General features: G+C 50.1%; 8 protein-coding genes across 8 annotated transcripts; 4 read left to right on the top strand and 4 right to left on the bottom strand.

The window, feature by feature from the left end:
- Positions 1 to 30: 30 nt before the first annotated feature.
- On the top strand, positions 31 to 1,159 carry M430DRAFT_110646 (hypothetical protein; the record flags this gene model as incomplete). The annotated part of the gene is made up of 2 exons (XM_024861376.1): positions 31 to 130; positions 345 to 1,159. The coding sequence occupies 2 exons, from the start codon at positions 31 to 33 to the stop codon at positions 1,157 to 1,159; spliced, it is 915 nt and encodes a 304-aa protein (XP_024716666.1).
- Positions 1,160 to 2,641: 1,482 nt separating this feature from the next.
- On the top strand, positions 2,642 to 4,391 carry M430DRAFT_23162 (hypothetical protein; the record flags this gene model as incomplete). The annotated part of the gene is made up of 5 exons (XM_024864849.1): positions 2,642 to 2,757; positions 2,810 to 2,890; positions 2,968 to 3,145; positions 3,311 to 4,153; positions 4,284 to 4,391. The coding sequence occupies 5 exons, from the start codon at positions 2,642 to 2,644 to the stop codon at positions 4,389 to 4,391; spliced, it is 1,326 nt and encodes a 441-aa protein (XP_024716665.1).
- A 1,388-nt stretch (positions 4,392 to 5,779) lies between these two features.
- M430DRAFT_23160 (hypothetical protein) lies at positions 5,780 to 6,085 on the bottom strand (the record flags this gene model as incomplete). Its single annotated transcript, XM_024864848.1, has 1 exon — positions 5,780 to 6,085. The coding sequence occupies one exon, from the start codon at positions 6,083 to 6,085 to the stop codon at positions 5,780 to 5,782; it is 306 nt and encodes a 101-aa protein (XP_024716664.1).
- Positions 6,086 to 6,706: 621 nt separating this feature from the next.
- M430DRAFT_148061 (hypothetical protein) lies at positions 6,707 to 7,382 on the bottom strand. The gene is made up of 2 exons (XM_024863102.1): positions 7,181 to 7,382; positions 6,707 to 7,002 (listed from the first exon to the last, which is right to left on the bottom strand). The coding sequence occupies exons 1-2, from the start codon at positions 7,356 to 7,358 to the stop codon at positions 6,800 to 6,802; spliced, it is 381 nt and encodes a 126-aa protein (XP_024716663.1). The 5' UTR covers positions 7,359 to 7,382; the 3' UTR covers positions 6,707 to 6,799.
- A 589-nt stretch (positions 7,383 to 7,971) lies between these two features.
- M430DRAFT_191475 (hypothetical protein) lies at positions 7,972 to 9,392 on the bottom strand. Its single transcript, XM_024864026.1, has 3 exons — positions 8,878 to 9,392; positions 8,078 to 8,746; positions 7,972 to 8,018 (listed from the first exon to the last, which is right to left on the bottom strand). Exons 1-2 carry the CDS (start codon positions 9,258 to 9,260, stop codon positions 8,158 to 8,160), a joined length of 972 nt encoding a protein of 323 aa, XP_024716662.1. The 5' UTR covers positions 9,261 to 9,392; the 3' UTR covers positions 7,972 to 8,018; positions 8,078 to 8,157.
- Positions 9,393 to 9,415: 23 nt separating this feature from the next.
- On the top strand, positions 9,416 to 10,336 carry M430DRAFT_129368 (hypothetical protein). The gene is made up of 3 exons (XM_024862096.1): positions 9,416 to 9,676; positions 9,860 to 10,000; positions 10,057 to 10,336. Exons 1-3 carry the CDS (start codon positions 9,524 to 9,526, stop codon positions 10,201 to 10,203), a joined length of 441 nt encoding a protein of 146 aa, XP_024716661.1. The 5' UTR covers positions 9,416 to 9,523; the 3' UTR covers positions 10,204 to 10,336.
- A 969-nt stretch (positions 10,337 to 11,305) lies between these two features.
- On the bottom strand, positions 11,306 to 11,787 carry M430DRAFT_271810 (hypothetical protein; the record flags this gene model as incomplete). The annotated part of the gene is made up of 2 exons (XM_024865546.1): positions 11,306 to 11,482; positions 11,587 to 11,787. The coding sequence occupies 2 exons, from the start codon at positions 11,785 to 11,787 to the stop codon at positions 11,306 to 11,308; spliced, it is 378 nt and encodes a 125-aa protein (XP_024716660.1).
- A 964-nt stretch (positions 11,788 to 12,751) lies between these two features.
- Positions 12,752 to 18,059, top strand: M430DRAFT_191461 (hypothetical protein). The gene is made up of 3 exons (XM_024864025.1): positions 12,752 to 15,945; positions 16,002 to 17,758; positions 17,807 to 18,059. The coding sequence occupies exons 1-3, from the start codon at positions 13,251 to 13,253 to the stop codon at positions 18,050 to 18,052; spliced, it is 4,698 nt and encodes a 1,565-aa protein (XP_024716659.1). The 5' UTR covers positions 12,752 to 13,250; the 3' UTR covers positions 18,053 to 18,059.
- Positions 18,060 to 18,883: the final 824 nt, after the last annotated feature.

Below are 18,883 nucleotides of genomic sequence, written 5' to 3'. Positions count from 1 at the left end.
TTGGAGTAGCGGGGAGGGGTAATATCCAAGATGGCGGACGCGGCTGCTGAACTCGACGAGGGGGGAACGGTGCGCACATTGAAAGATCTCTTTGCTGGTGCTGCAGGTGGTGTTGCCCAGGTTTTGTTGGGTGAGCTTGAGATCCCTTTCTTTGGTCAATTGCTTTGCTTTCTTTGATCTTTGATATCGGATCACGTGCTATCAGAAGTGGGGTTATTGCAACGAAAAGCTGTCAACATTCTTGTGCTACGTTTCTCTTCTCAGAGTGAAAGTCAGATGAAGTTCTCATATATGCTGTGATTGAATTGGTGTCAGTCGGATGAGCTTAGCTGACATCCACATAGGTCAACCGTTTGATATTGTCAAGGTCCGACTACAAACGTCGACCACCTACCCCAACGCCCTCGCGGCAGCAAAAACAATCTACAAAACAGAAGGTCCGCTTGCCTTCTACAAAGGTACCTTAACACCTTTGATTGGTATTGGGGCGTGTGTCTCCGTGCAGTTCGGCGCCTTCCACGAAGCACGTCGCCGCTTTGAAGCCTACAATGCCTCCAAGAACCCTCTACAGTCCCCGGGACTCTCCTACCCTCAGTACTACGCTGCAGGGGCTTTTGCCGGTATTGCGAACTCGGTAATTTCGGGGCCAATTGAGCATGTCCGTATTAGATTACAGACTCAACCTCATGGAGCCAATAGGCTCTACTCGGGTCCTTTGGACTGTGTGCGTAAACTCTCAGCTCACGAGGGCGTGCTGCGTGGCCTCTACCGCGGCGAAGCAGTCACCATCTTGCGAGAAGCACAGGCCTACGGAGTCTGGTTTCTGGCGTTTGAATATATGATGAATGCAGACGCTCTACGGAACAAGATCGAGAGGAAAGATATCCCGAGCTGGAAGATTGCATTCTATGGTGGTTTAGCAGGAGAAGCACTGTGGTTGGGGAGCTATCCATTTGATGTCGTGAAGAGCAAGATGCAGAGTGATGGGTTCGGGGAGAAGATGCGGTACAAGAGTATGCGTGACTGCTTTGCCCAAACTTACAAAGCGGAGGGACTCAGAGGCTTCTGGAAAGGACTCGGACCGACTCTTTTGAGGGCTATGCCAGTCAGTGCGGGCACATTTGCGGTGGTGGAGATGACTATGAGAGCTATTCACTAGGGGAAGAAAAGGATAGTAACCATAGCTGATATCATAATCCGTTGGATGGTTTTCGATCCGCCCTTAAGGGAGAAGTTGCGCCAGTACCTCGCGTAGGACTGAACGGAATTCTAGGGGAGGAGCGCAGGGCTCCCTCTTGTACCTAGTACCTACCTATACCTCCAAGGCCTTGGACACCTTCCGCAATACCAGACTCGTTCACCCAGCGTCAGCCCTGATACGGAAATCTAAGCTCTTTCTTTCCACTTCATGTTATAAACATCCTAGCACCAGAATCCCCTCGATCGATCTCCGAATCCTCGTCCCCGGTATCAGATGAAGTTGGTTCTCCTATCAACCTGCATTATGGCGCTGAACATGGAGCAAAACGTCGCAACAGTGCTCACAATTTCCGAATCCAACCGTCATAACCTTCAATACCGGATACCTACGTCTCCCTGACCATGGAGGGAGGAAGCAGAGAGTTGATGAGGGTGTTCGGTGTTTGGAGCCTAGAAAGAGTTTGTCGTTTGATAGTGTTTTTTGGGGTTTGGGACTTGGGGACTTTCGATTTCTTATGAGGATTTCGTTTTTGGTATTGAAGATGGGCTTTCGTTGTTAAAGTCTTTCGTCCATCTTCCTTTCCTACTTTTCTCTTCTGTTTTGTCTCGTGTCGCTGGCTTTCTGGGGATGAAGGAGGTTTGATGATTTCCAGTTCTTGTGTTGTTGACAAGCGGCTCTACTCATGTCGAAGCCTTGTACGCTGCTTGAATAATTTAGACTTAAGACGTTGGACATCATCAGGTACTATCCAGATCCTACTTTCTGTACTTCCAACCTGCAATTCAAGCGGAAGCTTGCGAGTATAATCCCTGAGGGCTATTGTCATCTTAAAAACCGATTAGAGTAGTTGAACAATTAATTACGTCGGCCTCACCGCCAACAATGGCCACTGCTGTACTACGGTCAGTACGTAAAGTACCTACCAAGGCTGTTTGTTGGCGAGATGAGTTCACAAATTCCTTTTCCCGGGAGAGAAACAGGGAACGCTATTACAGCACCCCAACAGCTACTGTAGCTATAGTGCAGTCTGCTGTGCTCTTCAATTCCTAGCGTAGATAAGCAATACAATTGAACAGTGAGAAAAGTATATTGTAATCATTAGAAATGGGTGTCATAGCCACAGCCAAGTGACTTGTTCCGCAGTTATGCATCGCCACGGATAGGACCTTACGTGTGCGGCGTCACCGCATTCTCTACCTAGAAGCTCAGCGCAATCAGCACACAAATTGCGCTGCTATTATTACTTATGCGGCTTCACTTTTCTTTTTTACGAAAACTCCACGCATTTGGAGTAATAGTATCGTCGCGGCTATTGCGATCCGAGTCTTCAAGATGCTCAAAGGAAAGGCAAACACAATACCAAGCTCTAACTATACATACTTGTAAAAAGAAGTCATGATAACAAAGATCATAAGCAAAGCCCCAAGACATATCTCCATTATGATCTCCAGCAGGATGCATATCATCTCGGGCCAGATATTCCCACTTGGATTCGTCTCCACTCTGGGAATTGAGAAACGTCAACATGTCAAGAAGCCAATTCACGGTCTTTGGATGTGCCCATCATTGAACTGAGCAGAGGGCCCCAACTAACACAGACCTACATAGTAAGGCAAGGTTGGATCTCGACCTCCTATATGGCAGATACCCGGCGCGGAGATTAGGACCAGAGCAAGCTGTAGCCTTCAGGTGAACCCAGGCGTCTCAGGGTCTGCACAATGAACTGTGGGAGGGCCAAGCCCGTGTTTGATGTAAATTCGGTGTAGTTGCAATAATAAGTACTTCGCGGGCTACCTGAGTTTGCCCGGCCCCAATTTCGCTAGTGCCGTATTCCGCAGACTGCACAGCCATCAAGGATTCTCATCCTGCGCGCCTACTCCTACGAATAACAGCGGTCTAGGGATAGAGGCTAAAGCCCGATACGTCCAGGATGAAGTAGTCGGAGTATTTACTTTCTTGTTGGTGTTTTTTTGTTAAGAATTTGTTTCATTCACGCTACACTGCTCATTGTCTACCCATAGTTGGGGCGCTTGATAATACCAATTCTTTCCTCATCTTCAACACCTTATATTTTTGAGTTGGATTTCGTCAAACACTCCGTTGCCATAGGTGGAACAAATGGAGACTGCAGAATGGGAGACCCCCCACCCCCCGAAGCCGTCATCACGATGTCCAATTCCAGCAATATTTCTCAACCTCGAGGTTGGCCTATCTTTTTCTTCGGGCGAGCGCCGGACACACACCGCGTCTTTGAGATATGCCTCCAAGAGGATGGAAGAAAGATTATACGAGGAACGAATGCGGAAGCAATATGAGGAGGGGAGATATAGTCAACAACCTCCTGCGATCCTAACGCCGGGAGAGGGCTTCCAAGCCCATCGCCAGACCCGGCATCAACAACAGCAGGAACGGCAGCGGAGACTTGGCGTTCGAACTACAGAGCAACACGAAAGAGGCACTTCAGCCCCGCCGGCTGCGCTTGGTCGGACGCAACTCCTCAGTAGTCCCGCGTGCACACGGGCGCCCTCTTTCCCAAGGAATCGAGTAGTCTCATACGAAAGGACGAACCAACCTTTGCCCCCGACACCCTCCCAATTTCGTCTTGGGGAGGCAGACATGCCCTGGTCAGTACCTCCTTGGTACCCACCTTCCGAAGCAGAATCTCCCAGGGGTGAAAGTCCCGTTTCGACTGTTTCCGCCATTTCAGCTATGTCACCTGTAGAACAGGAAAATAATAGACTGCTCGACGACCCGCAGCGCGTAAGAGATCTGGAGGCACTCCATCAAGCGATGATGACGGTCGGTAGCTTGGGTAGTGATGGGTGGGAGCCAAGGTCCCGGGCAAGTATGGATGAAATATCCCGGGTCCCAAGCAGTGTTGGCTGGGCTGTCAGTTCGAACGATGCAGCAAACGGACCGCTTCTTTCGCCCTTTGGGCCTCCACCCTACGATGTTAGTCGGTGGGAACAACCACTTGCACGGACTCGCTCAAGACCGAGTACCTCTGGTGCATGATTCCTTCGATATGGCCAGGGAGGGCCTAGGGAAAGCAGCGATCAATCACATCTGAGTGATTGAACAGAACGAGTTCAACAATCGAAAGCCGTCCGCCAAACCTAGCATCGACTCCTTTCAGACCAATGATGATTTTGGCAATCATGCCTACTCTAATGGACGAACATGGGACTGATGGAACCCTGGTTGCAATATAAAAACGAAACTCAAGCCGATTTGTTTCGTTTCATGGACTTTGAGATCTTCAAAGGTGTATTCGAAATTCTTCTACCTCGAGTATACCTTTCACGGTGGAAGGGCAGGATGGTAGTGGATCCCACAAATGGATCGCTCCGTGTAATATTTAGTGGAAGAGGTCTCTTCCATACCAAAGAGGGAGTTTAGACGCGCTCAGTCCAATGATGTGAATGATTCAAATGAGGATAGTATGAAGGTCCATGTAAACTAATAATGGATGAAGATTATACCTAGTGGAAGCCTCTTCATAGTATGATATCACAACAGCGAAATTTCCAAGCAAGTCCACCATTCCCCATCCACGGTATTGCAGCAATATCCAGCTTGCTGCACATCGAATATCGATTTCAAATGGGCCTCATCACGGTCGAAGTCGCATCCTCATATCCCTTGGCTCCTTCGTCTTTTGTTGAAACGAGCCCCCGGAAACATTTGTTGGTGTTCGAACAGCACCTTCCCCTGGATCCTCGAAACTCCCTGATGCCTGCCCCGCTACTAGTTGGACGGCTATGGCGTTGGTCCCCGGGGAGAGCTTGTTGGATATTTGAGTGGCGGAGCTGATGCTGAAGTTGAAACCTCCAGCATCAAATAGCTTTGCCAAGCTATGCCAAAGCTCTGCATGGTCTGACGAGGTCGTTTGCAAAGCGTTTTGGATGGCCATCCATGTCGAACAACAACGAGATTCTGGTCCCGATGACAATATGTCAGTGTCCAGTAGCGGAGGACATATCGACTCAAAATGTTGGGAATGAAAGAGATCTGGACAGAGATGAGAGGACATATACCCAAGGCGGCAGCATTTTATCCTTCGACCGAAAGACTCGGGTCTGATATTAGATGAGAACGGTGGATTTTTCGAGCGTTGTGCTGAAAGACCTTATCCTTCAACATACCTAGGCCACACTCAGCAAGTCACAACTGGATGGGATGCTGATCTCACTAATAGAAACTGGGCTTGGAAAGGGGTTTCCATTCAATATCGGTTTTCGGTTGTCATCCACATGAAGCAGGAGACTCGATGCATCCTGGTACAGGGAAAGATGCTGTGGCTATTCTCTTGGTCGAAACTCTCCGCAATCTATCCTCTCAAGACTGTCTTGAATCTGGATATATGCTATCGTGGTAAAAGAGGATCTCAAATAGATTTCTTTGTCAACTTGAGCCACTCGATACCTATAACCCATGAAGTATCCCCATGGAATGACCCCCATGCATCATCTTGTCGGACACGGGATGCTTGTTATCATTACAGCAAACCCCTTCCCTAGCTCACCACTCATTTCCGCCCACCACTCACTTTCCGCCCTCCTCACACCTTCTCTCTTTCTACTTCCCCGCATCCTCATCGTCTATCTCCTCCACACTCTCGATCCTCCCCACCTGTCTGCTGCTATCTTTGATCGTCTTCCCGCCCTCGAGCACCTGGTTCCCTTCCGAATCATAATACCTCGTCTCCTCGATCATCGGCCCGCCGAGATTCCGGCTCGTGGTATGGATCCGCGTCCCAGACGGGTCCGTATGTGCTGTTGCCTCGTACGCCTTGCCCATGGTGCGGGTCCCGCTATCAGAACTCGTCGTCGAGCAGCTGTAGGACGACACGGCGTAGCGTTGGCTGGAGAAGTTGTACGACATCTTCTCTGTCTTTTTTCAAGGAGGTCTCATGTGATGTTTTGATTTTTTTGGTCTGCTTTTGTCCGTTGTCTTCTGCGGGCAATTTATGCTGCTAGTATTCAAGAGTACTAGATACTTGTTGGAGCTTCTTTATCCTTAGGCGCCTTTGCCGTTGACATCACAAATCAGGAGGGGTTGTGACGTATATCACGTGAAGTTTGCCTCCCGCTTCATGTCTTCGCAATAGCATCAATAGCACCGATATTGGGGTTATTAGGTATGAATTCGCCTTGCATAGGCTATTGGATGGTACTGTATGTATACCGCTCAACCAGTGTTGAAAATAGGTTAAGCAGGTTTTATGCTTTTTGATATCGATATATCACATCCTGATTGATAGCACCTAAATCGGAGCTTTCTGGGCTTTATAGAGGTTTTAGAACAATTTACTCTATTTACTACCCTGTTCTGTGATGAATATTCTCAGGCACTGATCTCTTCTAAAAAGCTTTTAGAAATTGGTGCCTACTTGGATACTTGGTGATTCAGAATGTCTGAGGACGACATGTTACCAATCCCGTGTAATCACCAACATCAGGACTGATTGGGAAGGTTCTTGGGCGTCGAAGGCAGGTTTTCATTCACCAAGCAGACCGCACCGAACCAATGCTCTCAAATATCGTACACACATTATGCCCAATCATCCAGCTATTCATATCCCGTCTGCAACCCAATCTAAAGCTTTCCCTTGATGTCGCCTTTGAGCTCTTCTGCCTTCCCCTTTACCTCGCCGGCCACCCCATGTGCCTTCCCCTTTGCCTCGCCGGCCACCTCGTGTGCCTTCCCCTTTGCCTCGCCGGCTACCTCTTGTGCCTTGGCCTTCGCATCGGATGTCGAGCCGATACCCGTTACTCTCTTTGCCTTTTCGGTCACGGATTCTGCAAGGTGATTTTGTTAGCTCGTGCTCTGGAATGGCCATACATGCTATGTATCAAATGAAATAGGATCCCGGTAGCTACCCCAAACAACAGGGCATTAGGGGCACATGAGGAGGGATACCACCACGGTAACTGCAGAGAAGAAGAGAGAAGAATGAGAAGCCAGGGAAATACATACGACCAACCTCAATCCCATCAACCAGCTTATCCGAAACCTTCCTATCGACCGTCTTCAACGTATCCTTAGCCGCCTGCGCCGCCGTCCTCTGAGCCACGAGCGATGTCGAAAATGCCCGAGGCGCGAACGCAATAGTGCGTGAAGAGCGGAAGACTGTTTGCGAGAAGACAGAAGACATTATGAATTCTTTTTTAACTTTTCTGTTCTTGGATCGTGATTTCTTGTGTGATCTTCTTTGGATATAAGAGAGTTAGGTGATGATTCAGAGCTGGAGGCGATTGGGAAATCACGCCTTTATATAACCTGTTGGCTGCTGGGAGCAGCCTGCCCTCCCCTTGGAGCTGATAAACCGGTTGATGTCATGGCTTGGTGGGGAAGTCGAGGGAGGAGCCACAGGGAGTGGAGGTGGTGTTGCCGCTACGGTGGCTTCTGGATCTTGGATCTATGGCATCTAGATTTCTATGTTTTGTGATTTTCTTTTTGAGATTTTTGACGCTTTGTTCAATGTTTGTATTACAAGGTACTTGGACCCAACTGATTTGCTTTTATTTAGTTTATTTTACCTTTTTTTTCCAGGAGCGGGAGCTACGTTGGAAATGGCTTTCAGAGCTTCAACTGGTAGAATGGCATACTTCAGAAACATGGCATTCTGTCACTCTCTCGCCCCGCGCCGCCAAAAAGCTACCCCTGTCCTACCTATGACGCGCACCACCGGGCAGGAGCTCCTCAGTCACGTGACTATATGAACTCATCTACCTCCTAAGGTACTGCCTTGTTTCCTATGATGGGTTAATAAAACTTGGATATTAAGGTTTGGGATCTACACAGATCCACGGACCTAGGGGATTTACAAGATTAATCTTCCAATTCTCAGATTATCCTACATGGAGGTTTCACCTAACTTGAAGCCTCGTGATGGAAGGGTATTCCAGCCTTCACTACACTGATACAAGAGTAATATGATACACAGCACCAAATCATCTCCCCTTAAATTCTGGCCTCCTCTTTTCCCTAAAGGCATTCAAGGCCTCGTTCCTATCCTCCGTGCCCACAACCCTCTCATACATCTTGTTCTCGATCTCCTCCCTCGCCCACTCCACTGCCTTTAACGCACTCCTGACTGCCACCGGCGCACCTTCACAGATGTCCGCGGCGAGCTTGACCGCCTCTCTCAACACCTCATCTCCCGCCCTCCTCATCAAGTCGTCCTGAGCCTCCTCGCCCTCCTTGCCTTCCTCGGGCAAAACTTCTACCAGTCTGTCTGCGATCCCGAGAAAGTAGGCCTCTGCAGCACTGACCCGGCGCCCCGTCAGGATCATATCACGCGCATGTGCAAGCCCAATGAGCGCTGGGAGACGATAGGTTCCCCCGGCACCAGGGATGATCCCCAGTCTCGTTTCCGGCAGCCCGACTTGGGCTGTGGATGCAAAGACGCGCATATGTGTGCAGAGAGCAAGCTCGAGACCGCCGCCAAGAGCGAGAGAGCTGACGGCGCTGATGGTTGGGATGGGGAGGGCGGAGAGGTTCTTGAATGTGCTCCTCAGGTTGGTTAGGAATGCCGCTGTCCTATTTCGCAGAACCAGAATCAGTCAAAGCATCTCTATGACCGTAGTATGTAGTTTGTAAAAGCGGAGAAAAAGAAAATTTTCTCAAGGATCCCAGAGAGGGTATAAATGGAAAAGAAGAAGAGGACCTACTCCTCAGCAGTAAAGGTGGCACGCTCCTTCAGATCAGCTCCCGCACAGAAACAGCTATCGACCTCGCTCGCCACGATCAGTGCCCTCGTCGGCCCCCTCTCGTCCACGCCAGCCGCACCACCGAATTTCAACGTGGGCGGCACCTCCTCGCCGTTGGCGTCATACTCGGCGGCGATAGCATCGATGTGCGAGCGCAGCTCCCAGAGCAGCTGTCTGGAGATAGCATTGCGGGCTGAGGGCCGGGCGAGCGAGAGGATGCGGATGCGGCCCGACGAGGGCGCAGGGACGTCGGTGATGTTGATCAAGGGCGTCGACTGCGAGGAGTAGAGGCGGCGGAGGAGTTTGGGGAGGGTGGAAGGGACGGGACGCAGAAGTGGGCGCATGGCTGGGACGAGAATCTAGTTTAGATAAAAACTGCGTGTGGGTTGGCGGAGGGTTGGCATTCACAACTACGTATGGAGGTCGCTGAGCGGGGACCGAGGTTGTTGCGTGCATCTAGCGATCGATGTCATCCATCAACTTGCAGGAGCGACGCTATCCTCGTGCCTTTTTACTTCTAGCTGGACTACACCGCATTTCGTCCAAAAAGTACTCATTCTATTTCGAATATCATCGTTTCTTGGAAAGAGAAACTGAGAAGAGCACGATGGATCAACCAGCTCCAGAGCTCCCGCCCGAGGCAATCGCCTTTGCGGCGAGAATGTACAATGCCGCGCGTGCGGGGCAGATGGATATCTTCGAACAGGCGCTGCCGGCTGGCCTGCCCGCCAACATGACGAATGAGAAGGGCGACAGTCTGGTAGGTTTCCTTCTCTCTCTCTTTCTCCAAAGCAGAAAGTGCATTCTCCTTTTTCTTTTGTATCGATTTGCGTTTTACTTTCAATATATCTTTGATGCCAGATACATCTACGCGACGCTTGCCTGTCGACCCCCTCACCCTTTTCCGGGTACGTCTGTGAGGGCACCGGGCTGATCGTTGTAGGTCATGCTCGCCGCCTACCATGGCCATGCACCGCTGGTGAGGCTCTTGATCCAACACGGTGCCAATCCCAATTCCCTTAATGACCGCGGCCAATCTCCCCTGGCCGGCGCGGTTTTCAAAAACGAAGCGGACGTCATCGAGGTAAGTCTACGTAACCTGCAATGGAAAAGTGTGCCAGGCATTGATAGATGATGCAGGCCCTGCTTGAAGGAGGTGCGGATCCGGACCATGGAACGCCATCCGCGCTGGAAGCGGTGACTTTGTTTAAGCAGGAGGAGAAGTGGAAGGCGAGGTTTGAGAGTGCGCCTGGGAGGGGGAAGGCTGCGTCTGGGGGATCAAGTTAGGGATTGAGGAAGTTCAAACCAATTGCATTATACCATTTGCTCTATTTCTCCAGTAATTGGAATTTGATGTGCGATTCAAAGTGATTTGGGTTTCTATTCCTACGTAGATGTCATGCTGGAATTGAATGGGTCAATGAATATCAATCAATTCAAGATAAAAGGATCGTGTTCCAATTAATGAAAGAGATCCAGCAGTAGACCGCAGGAGGGGAGATGAAGTAAGAGATATCAGCAATTCTGATTATCTGAAAGATTCCGGGCGCTTCCATAGTAAGTCAGAACATTTTGAGTATCTGAACTGATCCCGAACCAGAAAGTCAGGAGAGCATGGACACAGACATGAAAGACACGAGAAAGAACCTTGAGTACTTATACTCATCTCTATTTTTATACAGAATTCCCACGCATTACCAGGGCCAGCTTACAACGCTACTTAAAACACAGGCTAGAGAGAAACAACAGAACGATTGATCTTGAAGCAAGATAAGAATTTCGAATGTCAATCAAGGTCCCGGAATCACTTGCTAATTGAAATCCAAAAGGAGTCTTGAAATCAGGTTAAAGAGCTGACAGCAACATATCTGTAATTTTGTAAAAGCCGCGGAGGAAGAGAGAACTGCTGAACAATTCAAAAGAGATGGATTGTGAATCTAAACAATCAAAACGAAGCCTCCTATAACGAAATTAGCGTAATCGAGGTTGATAGTAGGCACTGTGCCATCCCAGCAGATTCTGGGGCTTCGATAATTAAAGTTAAGGGTCAGAGCATCGAATATAGATTAGGGGTTTGAATTATCTAGGATGCTGAAATCCTGCTCAGGTCAACAATTCAGGCAAGGATACTTTGATTTCGAATAATACTAGTTTGCTCGATTTCTCAGAGGGAGGAGGGAGGAGGATATAAAACCTGGCGCTCCAAAAGCTTACACAGAACTCATCTAAGCAGCTCTTGCCTTGCGCCCCGCCTTGAGACACTTTGACTTTTCGGATGGTCTAAGTCGGATATACTGGTATCTGCTTATAATCTCTGATCGCAGTGCCTTTCGAAGGCGTTTCTCAGGAGTCCTTGTGGCATCACTGTGTCGAAGGGGGCATAACTACCTTAGCGTGCGAACATGATATCGAGCCACAGCTGCCTTGCAGTAATGCCCCTCACGATGAACGTGGCATAGATTCCGGCGAAAGAATTCAGGGTTGAAAAAAGCAATGCAGAGGTAGTCCAGGCGCACAGTCCCTGGAAAAGAGACGGCACAACATTCAGACGATCGGCTTTCAAGTACTGTATATAAGACACAGATGCAAACAGATATTCAATGATTCTACAGCCCAGGAGCTATCAGTGGTACAGGGTCTTCTGCACGAACGGCGCTATTCACCACTTACGGAGTATTGGAAAACCAGAAGCTCCAGATCCGGCTCTGGAAGGGCGGCTCCCCGGCTCTCCAACCCCGTTCGGGCACTGGCAGGCTGGCAGCTGAATCGTACAGGGGCGCGCAGCGGATGATTGGCTGCTGTGAGATTCCGGGGAGGGGGATTCTCAGGGGTCGAGCGATGCAGATGCAGGACAACTCCTTTCTTGTACATGATGCAGGTTGTTATGGTGTACATCGTGCTACTGCGAGCACTTCTACATAGAGACAGTCGGCCTCGACAAAAGGATTCGGATCCGGTAAGCTGCTACTTATGTTGATTAATTTAAATTAAACAGTCTCTGTGCTCTACTCCGTATATAACATCATCGTGGAGACAACAGTTCATCTCCTCCGTTTGAAACAAAACGGCCCGCCAATCTGGTGCTCGGACGGTGTTCGTATCATATACTGGAGAACCTCGTAGCTCTGTAATATTCGGGTATCCCCACACCGCTCTTTCGTGCCTCAGCCTGACATCCAGATCTGAAGAAGTTATGGAGTTTAACTGAGGCCTTTGAGAGAGTCGTACGTGGTAACAGGCCAACAGGACGGCCATGCAATAATGCTCGGGTAACGTATTGTTTTGGCGATGCACGAAACGCTGTACTGCATTTGACTCCGGACATCCCTTCGGCATCGTACTGCCCACTGCCCTGCACCGTACCACAGCTAGCTATCAATTCGGCTTGCACTGTATCGTCATTGACGATGTCTCGATCCGCTGCCCCTGAAACCAGAAGTTGTTCGAAGCCGAAACGTCCCCTCGCGAACCGGCCAACCGGCCGTGGTGTTGCCGTGTTGTCCGCTGAGACTCTCACCCTGTGCTGTATTGCCGTGTGAGACTCTCCAGACAAGAGTTGTAGATTACTACTGGATCTCGACTACGACAGGAACGGGCGACTGCTAGATCTCGACCGCGTCGACACCAGAGCTTTCGAGGAAGCGCGCCAGCCCGCCAGCCCGCTCGCCGAGCTCCCACCCTACGGCTACTACGACCGAGTAGTCCTAGTGAAGACCGCGAAGACCCTCTCAATTCAAGGCCTGAAAGCCCCACCTGTGAGACCCCGAACTCCTCGTGCCTGTGGTCGTGGTCGTCGTGGTCCGTGGGTCTTCCTGGCAGCGCTGTGCTGGCTCCTAATTTATCCAATCCAATTCTTATCTTCTTCTACATTTTTCGCAACCAAAAACAGGGCCTCGCATGCCCTGGGGCCGTCGACCTTTCCTTTGTACTTCTGGGCAGGAATCGAAACTCTCTCTCATACCGTCCCCCAAGCTACCTCCCCCAGACCGTGCCTTTTCCTCTCGAGCCGCCATTACAGTCCCTACCGAGCATTTCCATACGGAGTAGAAAATAGGGACCCGCCGCGACTTGCTCCAATTGCAGGGCACAATCCGCCTCTTCCACGACACTTCTCGCCTTGATATCCCCCGTTTCGAACTGGCATACTGTGAGAAAGGAGCGCAAGGACTGATTGGGAAAATCATTTGAATGCTTCAATCTCATACCAGGCCGTCGCTCGGACAAAGATTGGATTGAGGGGAGAACCGCTGTGGGTTCATGGGTTCGTCGTCGTTGTGCCTCCTCGAGCCGCATCTGATGCCGACTCTGCCAACGTCGGGGCGTCCAATATCAAAATGCAGTCCCTCGATGCCGCTCCGCAGTCGCCGAAACTGCGCACGCCTATCTCTCTAAACGTGGATACTGGGTATAACGGGAAAGGGAAGCGGAGGGACGCCTCTCCGCCGCGGACGCCGCCGCCGAGGACGCAAAACTCGCAGATGGGCAGAGTCAATTATTCAGATGGAAAGGGGGAGATGGGGGTGCATACGAGCCCCGCAGAAGCATGGCTAGACGATATCACACCTGTTGACCCCTCTACGATCAAAGAGAGTGAACCCAGGAGAAGGGAGACGAGAGACTCGCACGATCTTTCTTTGTCTGCACAACAAGGAATCCGGGACTCGCTGGTGGACCATATGCTGTTGTCCTTCGACCAATTCCCATACACACAAGACGAGGGAAGACATCCAACTGTTGATGAAGAACGGCTGTATTCTTACGACGAGGGGCCATACCAGCCTAGCTCAAATTTTGGCCCTCCCCGAAATGGTCCATCGGGGCACAGTTATTCTTATAGCTCCGACTACGAAAATGACGATTCGAGTCGGTATTCGGGTCAATACTCTCGAGGTCGGAGGAGTAATAGCAGCTCAAATTTTCAGACCGGGTTGGGCAGAATAAATAGCGGACGCAACGACAACTACACGGGGACCAATCCCACAATTTCAAGGGGCCCGCAAGTTCAAGTTCCCACGCGAGGATTGCATTCAAGGGGCGGGAAGGGCAGCAAAGGAAGTAGCGCCAACAGTTTTGACCTCGGATACGCGCAAGTTACAAGCAACACCAGGTGGTCTCGCGGACTCTCTGGGAGGTCTTCGAGCTTTGACTATGGCGACGGCTCGGTATTACAAAACGCAATGAGCCGGCAGATAGACAACAATGTTTCCGCGTTGAGTCCTTTGTTTAGTCCATATGACTACGACGCTGCACCAACTCCCACAATACCTGGTGGGCCTCGCAGATGCCCGCCTTCTCCAATAATGCTCCCCCACCATGAACCTGCGCCGGTTGAACCACCACCCCCAAAGCTTGAGCGCAAGAGAAGCACCAGATCAGCGAAGAGTGCCTACAAAGGCAAGCCTATTTCTGGAGGGAGGCCCGATTATGGCCTGAATAATCCCACGCGTGATCTACCGTCGTTGCCAGCCTTTATTAAAGAGCCTGCTCCCGCACCCTCAGTTGCATATGGGAAGACAAAAGAAGCAAGTCAAGCAGCGCAGCCCACCAAGGATCGACCAGGTTTCTTTAGAAGGGTCTTTGGCTCGTCCAAAAACAATCCTGCACCAACACCAGATCATGCACCGTCGCATCGATCTGGTCCGTCCGCTGAAACCGCAGATCAATCAAGCAGTAAATCTCATCATATTGGCAATCAGATTAAGCCCCATTATATACCATCACCTCCTCGAGAAGCGCCGCCAGCTCCAAAGGAACACACACATGTGCTATCGAAGAGGCCTTCCGCGTTTTTCCGGCGTAGAAAGAAGTCTGTATCCGAACCTGAGGCGCCGCTGCCCGTAATGCCGGTCCTTCAGTATCAACCCACGGCAGACGAGCCGCATAGTCCAGCCAGTAGTCTTCGTCAGGTCATGAGTCCCTACTTGAAGGTCAATAGTAGAGGTACTGTGGATTCTGAAGATCCTCCTGACAGGCGAGAACCCAGCCCCGAAGATGAGCGCCAGGTGAGGGGATTTTCCCCAGATTACGAACCTGATGTCAGTGCGACAATAAGGCCCGTCAAATCAAGTTCAAGGGATGCGATTGAGACTCGTTCACCGCCATATTTATTGGATCAAGCGCCGCCTGCAGCTCGAACTAGTGGGCATCATGCAGGTCTAGACGGGCACGGGCAATCGCGAGACGAACGCGGTGCCACCTTCCTCCAGGACAATAGTGATAATGACCCCGACGCCCATAGCGATTCTTCGAAACCTGCGCTCCCCACAACCGATGCAGCAACCGGATCAAATCGCATTGCTGCCCCGGTGTCTCCTCAATTGCAATCTGCAAGTAGGGACATGATGCTCGGGGGCCAGGATGAGAGAACGCTCTCGAAACTGTCTCCCGCATCTGCGAAAACAGACGTGTCCAGGGACCCCTCCGCGATGGGATCACCGCGCAGTGTAGCAGAATCTAAATTCAGTCAAACTAAGCCTGCGAGCATTGTTAAGGAACAAGAGTTATTGTCGCCTATAAATGCCTTAGAGAGCAGCCGCTTATGGTTGGAACTGTCATCATCAGAGGATGACTTTCGCCCAAAGAACCTTGAACCGCCAACTAAGACTGAGATATTGTCAACAACCTCTGGGTCGACGGACACGGTCTACAAGTCTGCGACCAGCCTGCCAATATTGCAGTTTGAAGGTCAGGATGAAGACGAACTTCATAGACAACAAACCCAGGCCGTCACCGAAGCTCTAGACGCGGATGTAAGTGAAAGAGCGAAGATGATATATGATGGAAACGAAGATTTCATTCCAAGAGAAAAGGCCGCTGCCTGGTTGGGAGAGGAGCGCGAGCTTAATGCAAGAATGTTAACTGCTTACATGGAACTGTACGACTTCACGAATCTCAACATACTTACAGCGCTGCGTACTATGTGTACCAGATTGGTCCTCAAGGGCGAGAGTCAGCAAGTTGACCGGATTCTGGATGCATTTGCTCAGAGATGGTGCCAATGCAATCCAAACCATGGATTCAAGGTCACTGGTGAGTCCTAACTAAGATCACGCGAGTAGGCTTTTGATGCTAATGCGAGAATCTAGATGTCGTCCACACTATATGCTACTCTCTGCTCCTGCTCAACACGGATCTTCATCTTGCCGACATCGAGCAGAAGATGACTCGAAGCCAATTCGTTAAGAACACGATGCCCACCATTCGGAAAAGTGTGGCAGACTCGGCCCCAGATGCTTTTGAGCCGAATCGTCCCACTGTACTACCGGGCAAGAGCCAAGCTTTTACTCAGGATTCTCCAACCACTAAGTCTAATGAGAACTTGAAGCCGGAGAAGTCGTCACTTGAGGTCGAACGACCATCGTGGAGATCTTCATTCAAACCCCCACCAAGAACAGACTCGGATGGCCTCAATGGCAAATCGCCTACGCCCCTGGATTATGATACGCCACTAGACGATTGTGGACCTCTGGTGAAGGCACCCTTTCACGGCACCCTGAGGACTTGGGAGGTCCAGGTGGAGATCGTCCTCAAAGACTTTTACAATTCAATTCGCAATGAGCGTCTTCCATTATGCGGCGCCACGGAGGACAAGTCACAGTGGCAACCACCATCATCTAGCTCCCTATCAGTGTTTGGAAACGGAAAGCTTCGACGCTCTCCAAGCGTCTTGAGCAAAACGCCATCCGAGCCGAACTATATGAGGAATAGAACAGCCGACACTGTCCGAGTTGGAGGAAACAAGTGGGCGAGCAAGAATCGCTCAAGACCTCGCCTCTATCCTACCTCTTCCGGATTAGGATCTAGCCGGACAAGCTTAGACGACCAGTCCTCAATGTGGAGTCCGTCTGTATCTTCGAGCACCTGGAGTAAATACTCGCTTGGAAAAACCCAAACCTCATCAATGTCAGTCGACTCGTTCGGTTCAAACTGGCTTCAAGGAGATTTTCAACAATCAATCGGGTTCGCCAATGCACTCAGTCAAGCCATCATCCGCGAGGAGACCGTGGGTAGCGTTAGTAGCGCTGGCAGCGATGAGTTCCGTGTCGCACCTCTCCTTGAAGATGAGTCACTCGAACTTGCTGGTGCACCATGGGCAAAAGAAGGAATTGTTAAGCACAAGCATCACCTTGAAGCTCTCGACAAGAAAGCCAAGGATCGCAACTGGAACGAGGTGTTCGCTGTCATTGAGAAGGGTTACATGAGTCTCTTCTCGTTTTCAACGAAAAGTATGCGCAATAAATCGAAAGGTAGAGCTGTTGGTGGAGTCGTCGGTGGAGGAAATTGGCAAGATAATGCGGAAAATCTTGGTTCGTTCCTGCTTCGACAGACCATTGCAAGTGCTCTCCCATCACCGGGGTATTCAAAAGCACGTCCCCATGTCTGGGCGCTCTCGTTGCCTACAGGAGCAGTTCACCTCTTCCAAGTTGGCACTCCGGATATTGTCAAAGAGTTTGTGTCCACAGCCAATTACTGGAGCGCGCGACTTTCAAATCATCCTCTTGTCGGCGGGATCAGCAACATTGAGTATGGTTGGTCCGATGCCGTGGTGAATAATGTATTAGCGGCGACTATCAACGAAAGTGTCTCAAGCAGACCATCTACCAGTGCTCGGAGACCAAGTATACAGAGCTCTTTGCGATCGAGTATCGATCAAAGCGGGCACCCCAGGTCGAAGTTACCTGGAGACAGGATTACAATTTCGGATTGGACGCCACCTACTCAAAGCATGCGCGCCAGTAACTTGATGGAGACGGACCAACTGGCGACTTTGGTTGCTTACGTGGCCGGTATTGAAGAGGAGTTGCAAAAGCACAACCAATTGCGAAACCCTATGCTTCTGGCGGTAAGTCCTTCGCAGGCCTACTTGCGTATAATCACTAATCAGATGCAGTTCTCACCGCGCCATCCCAACGCACAGAAAGCAATGGCCAACTGGGAAAAGAAATCCTCGTACCTGCTGCGTGAAATCGTGAAGTTCAGAACGTATATTGATTCGCTCCAAGGGGCGCAAGCAACCAGAGAGCGCGTCTATGCCGAACGAGCTGCGGAAAAGGCGGTGGCCGAAGGTTCAGAATACGACGAGGCAGACTCGGTGCTCCAGAACGAGGAAATTGGTCGAATTGCTTCGCAGCCCTGAAAATCGATCTGAGATCACCTTATCTGAGAGAATACGACAGGCACGAGGTGGTATGACGAGGTTATGTTTATATGTATTACGCTTCTCTCCTCTTCTTCACGAACGACATAACAGCTTTCACGACGGTAAAATCGTATACAGGCCCCGATCGATCTGGGCCGGTCTTGGATGATGGCTGGCGCTGGCTCCTTTTCTTTTCCTCTTCCGTCTCGCGTTTGTAATAGTAGTACCATTTGTAGTATACCCCCTTCGCTCTAAGCTTATTATTCTGCAGCTGGAGTTCTTTTTTTTTTTTTTTTTTTTTTTTTCTTTTTCTTGCTTTCTGCTTTCTGATTGATGGGTCGATTGATTGAAAGAGATGGACGGGCACTGTTGATGGGGAGAGATATAGGAGGGATGAAGGGAGCGAGTTTTCATGCCCTCGCCTGTGTGCTCGCTCGCTCGCTTGTTTATAGCCTGAAAATAATAGAGAAGGGAGGTGAAAGAAAGAAGAGAGGGACGATGAATGAGATACGAGACTCGTTGCTTTTTTCTATATCTGATTGACGAATGATTGATTTCTTAATCTAACTACCTACCTAGAGCGACAATAAGAACGAGAGAGAGGCGTGTAGCGTGGGTCTTTTTGTCATTGCAAGTCCTCCTCCAACTAATCTTCGTATACTGTATTAGAGAGAATTTTTTCAACAACAAATAAAACGCGTTTGTGGTTTAGTGGTAAAATCCATCGTTGCCAATGAAGAAATTCATAACAACTTCGATGGGCCCCGGGTTCGATTCCCGGCGAACGCAATAATATGAAGAAAAATAGACTTCTTCACTTAATTTTTT

Source organism: Amorphotheca resinae (genome assembly GCF_003019875.1).
Source record: "Amorphotheca resinae ATCC 22711 unplaced genomic scaffold M430scaffold_14, whole genome shotgun sequence".
NCBI classification, from domain to species: Eukaryota; Fungi; Ascomycota; class Leotiomycetes; order Helotiales; family Amorphothecaceae; genus Amorphotheca; species Amorphotheca resinae.
The sequence above is the reverse complement of the archived record's forward strand: the minus strand, read 5'-3'. Positions and strand labels throughout refer to the sequence as shown.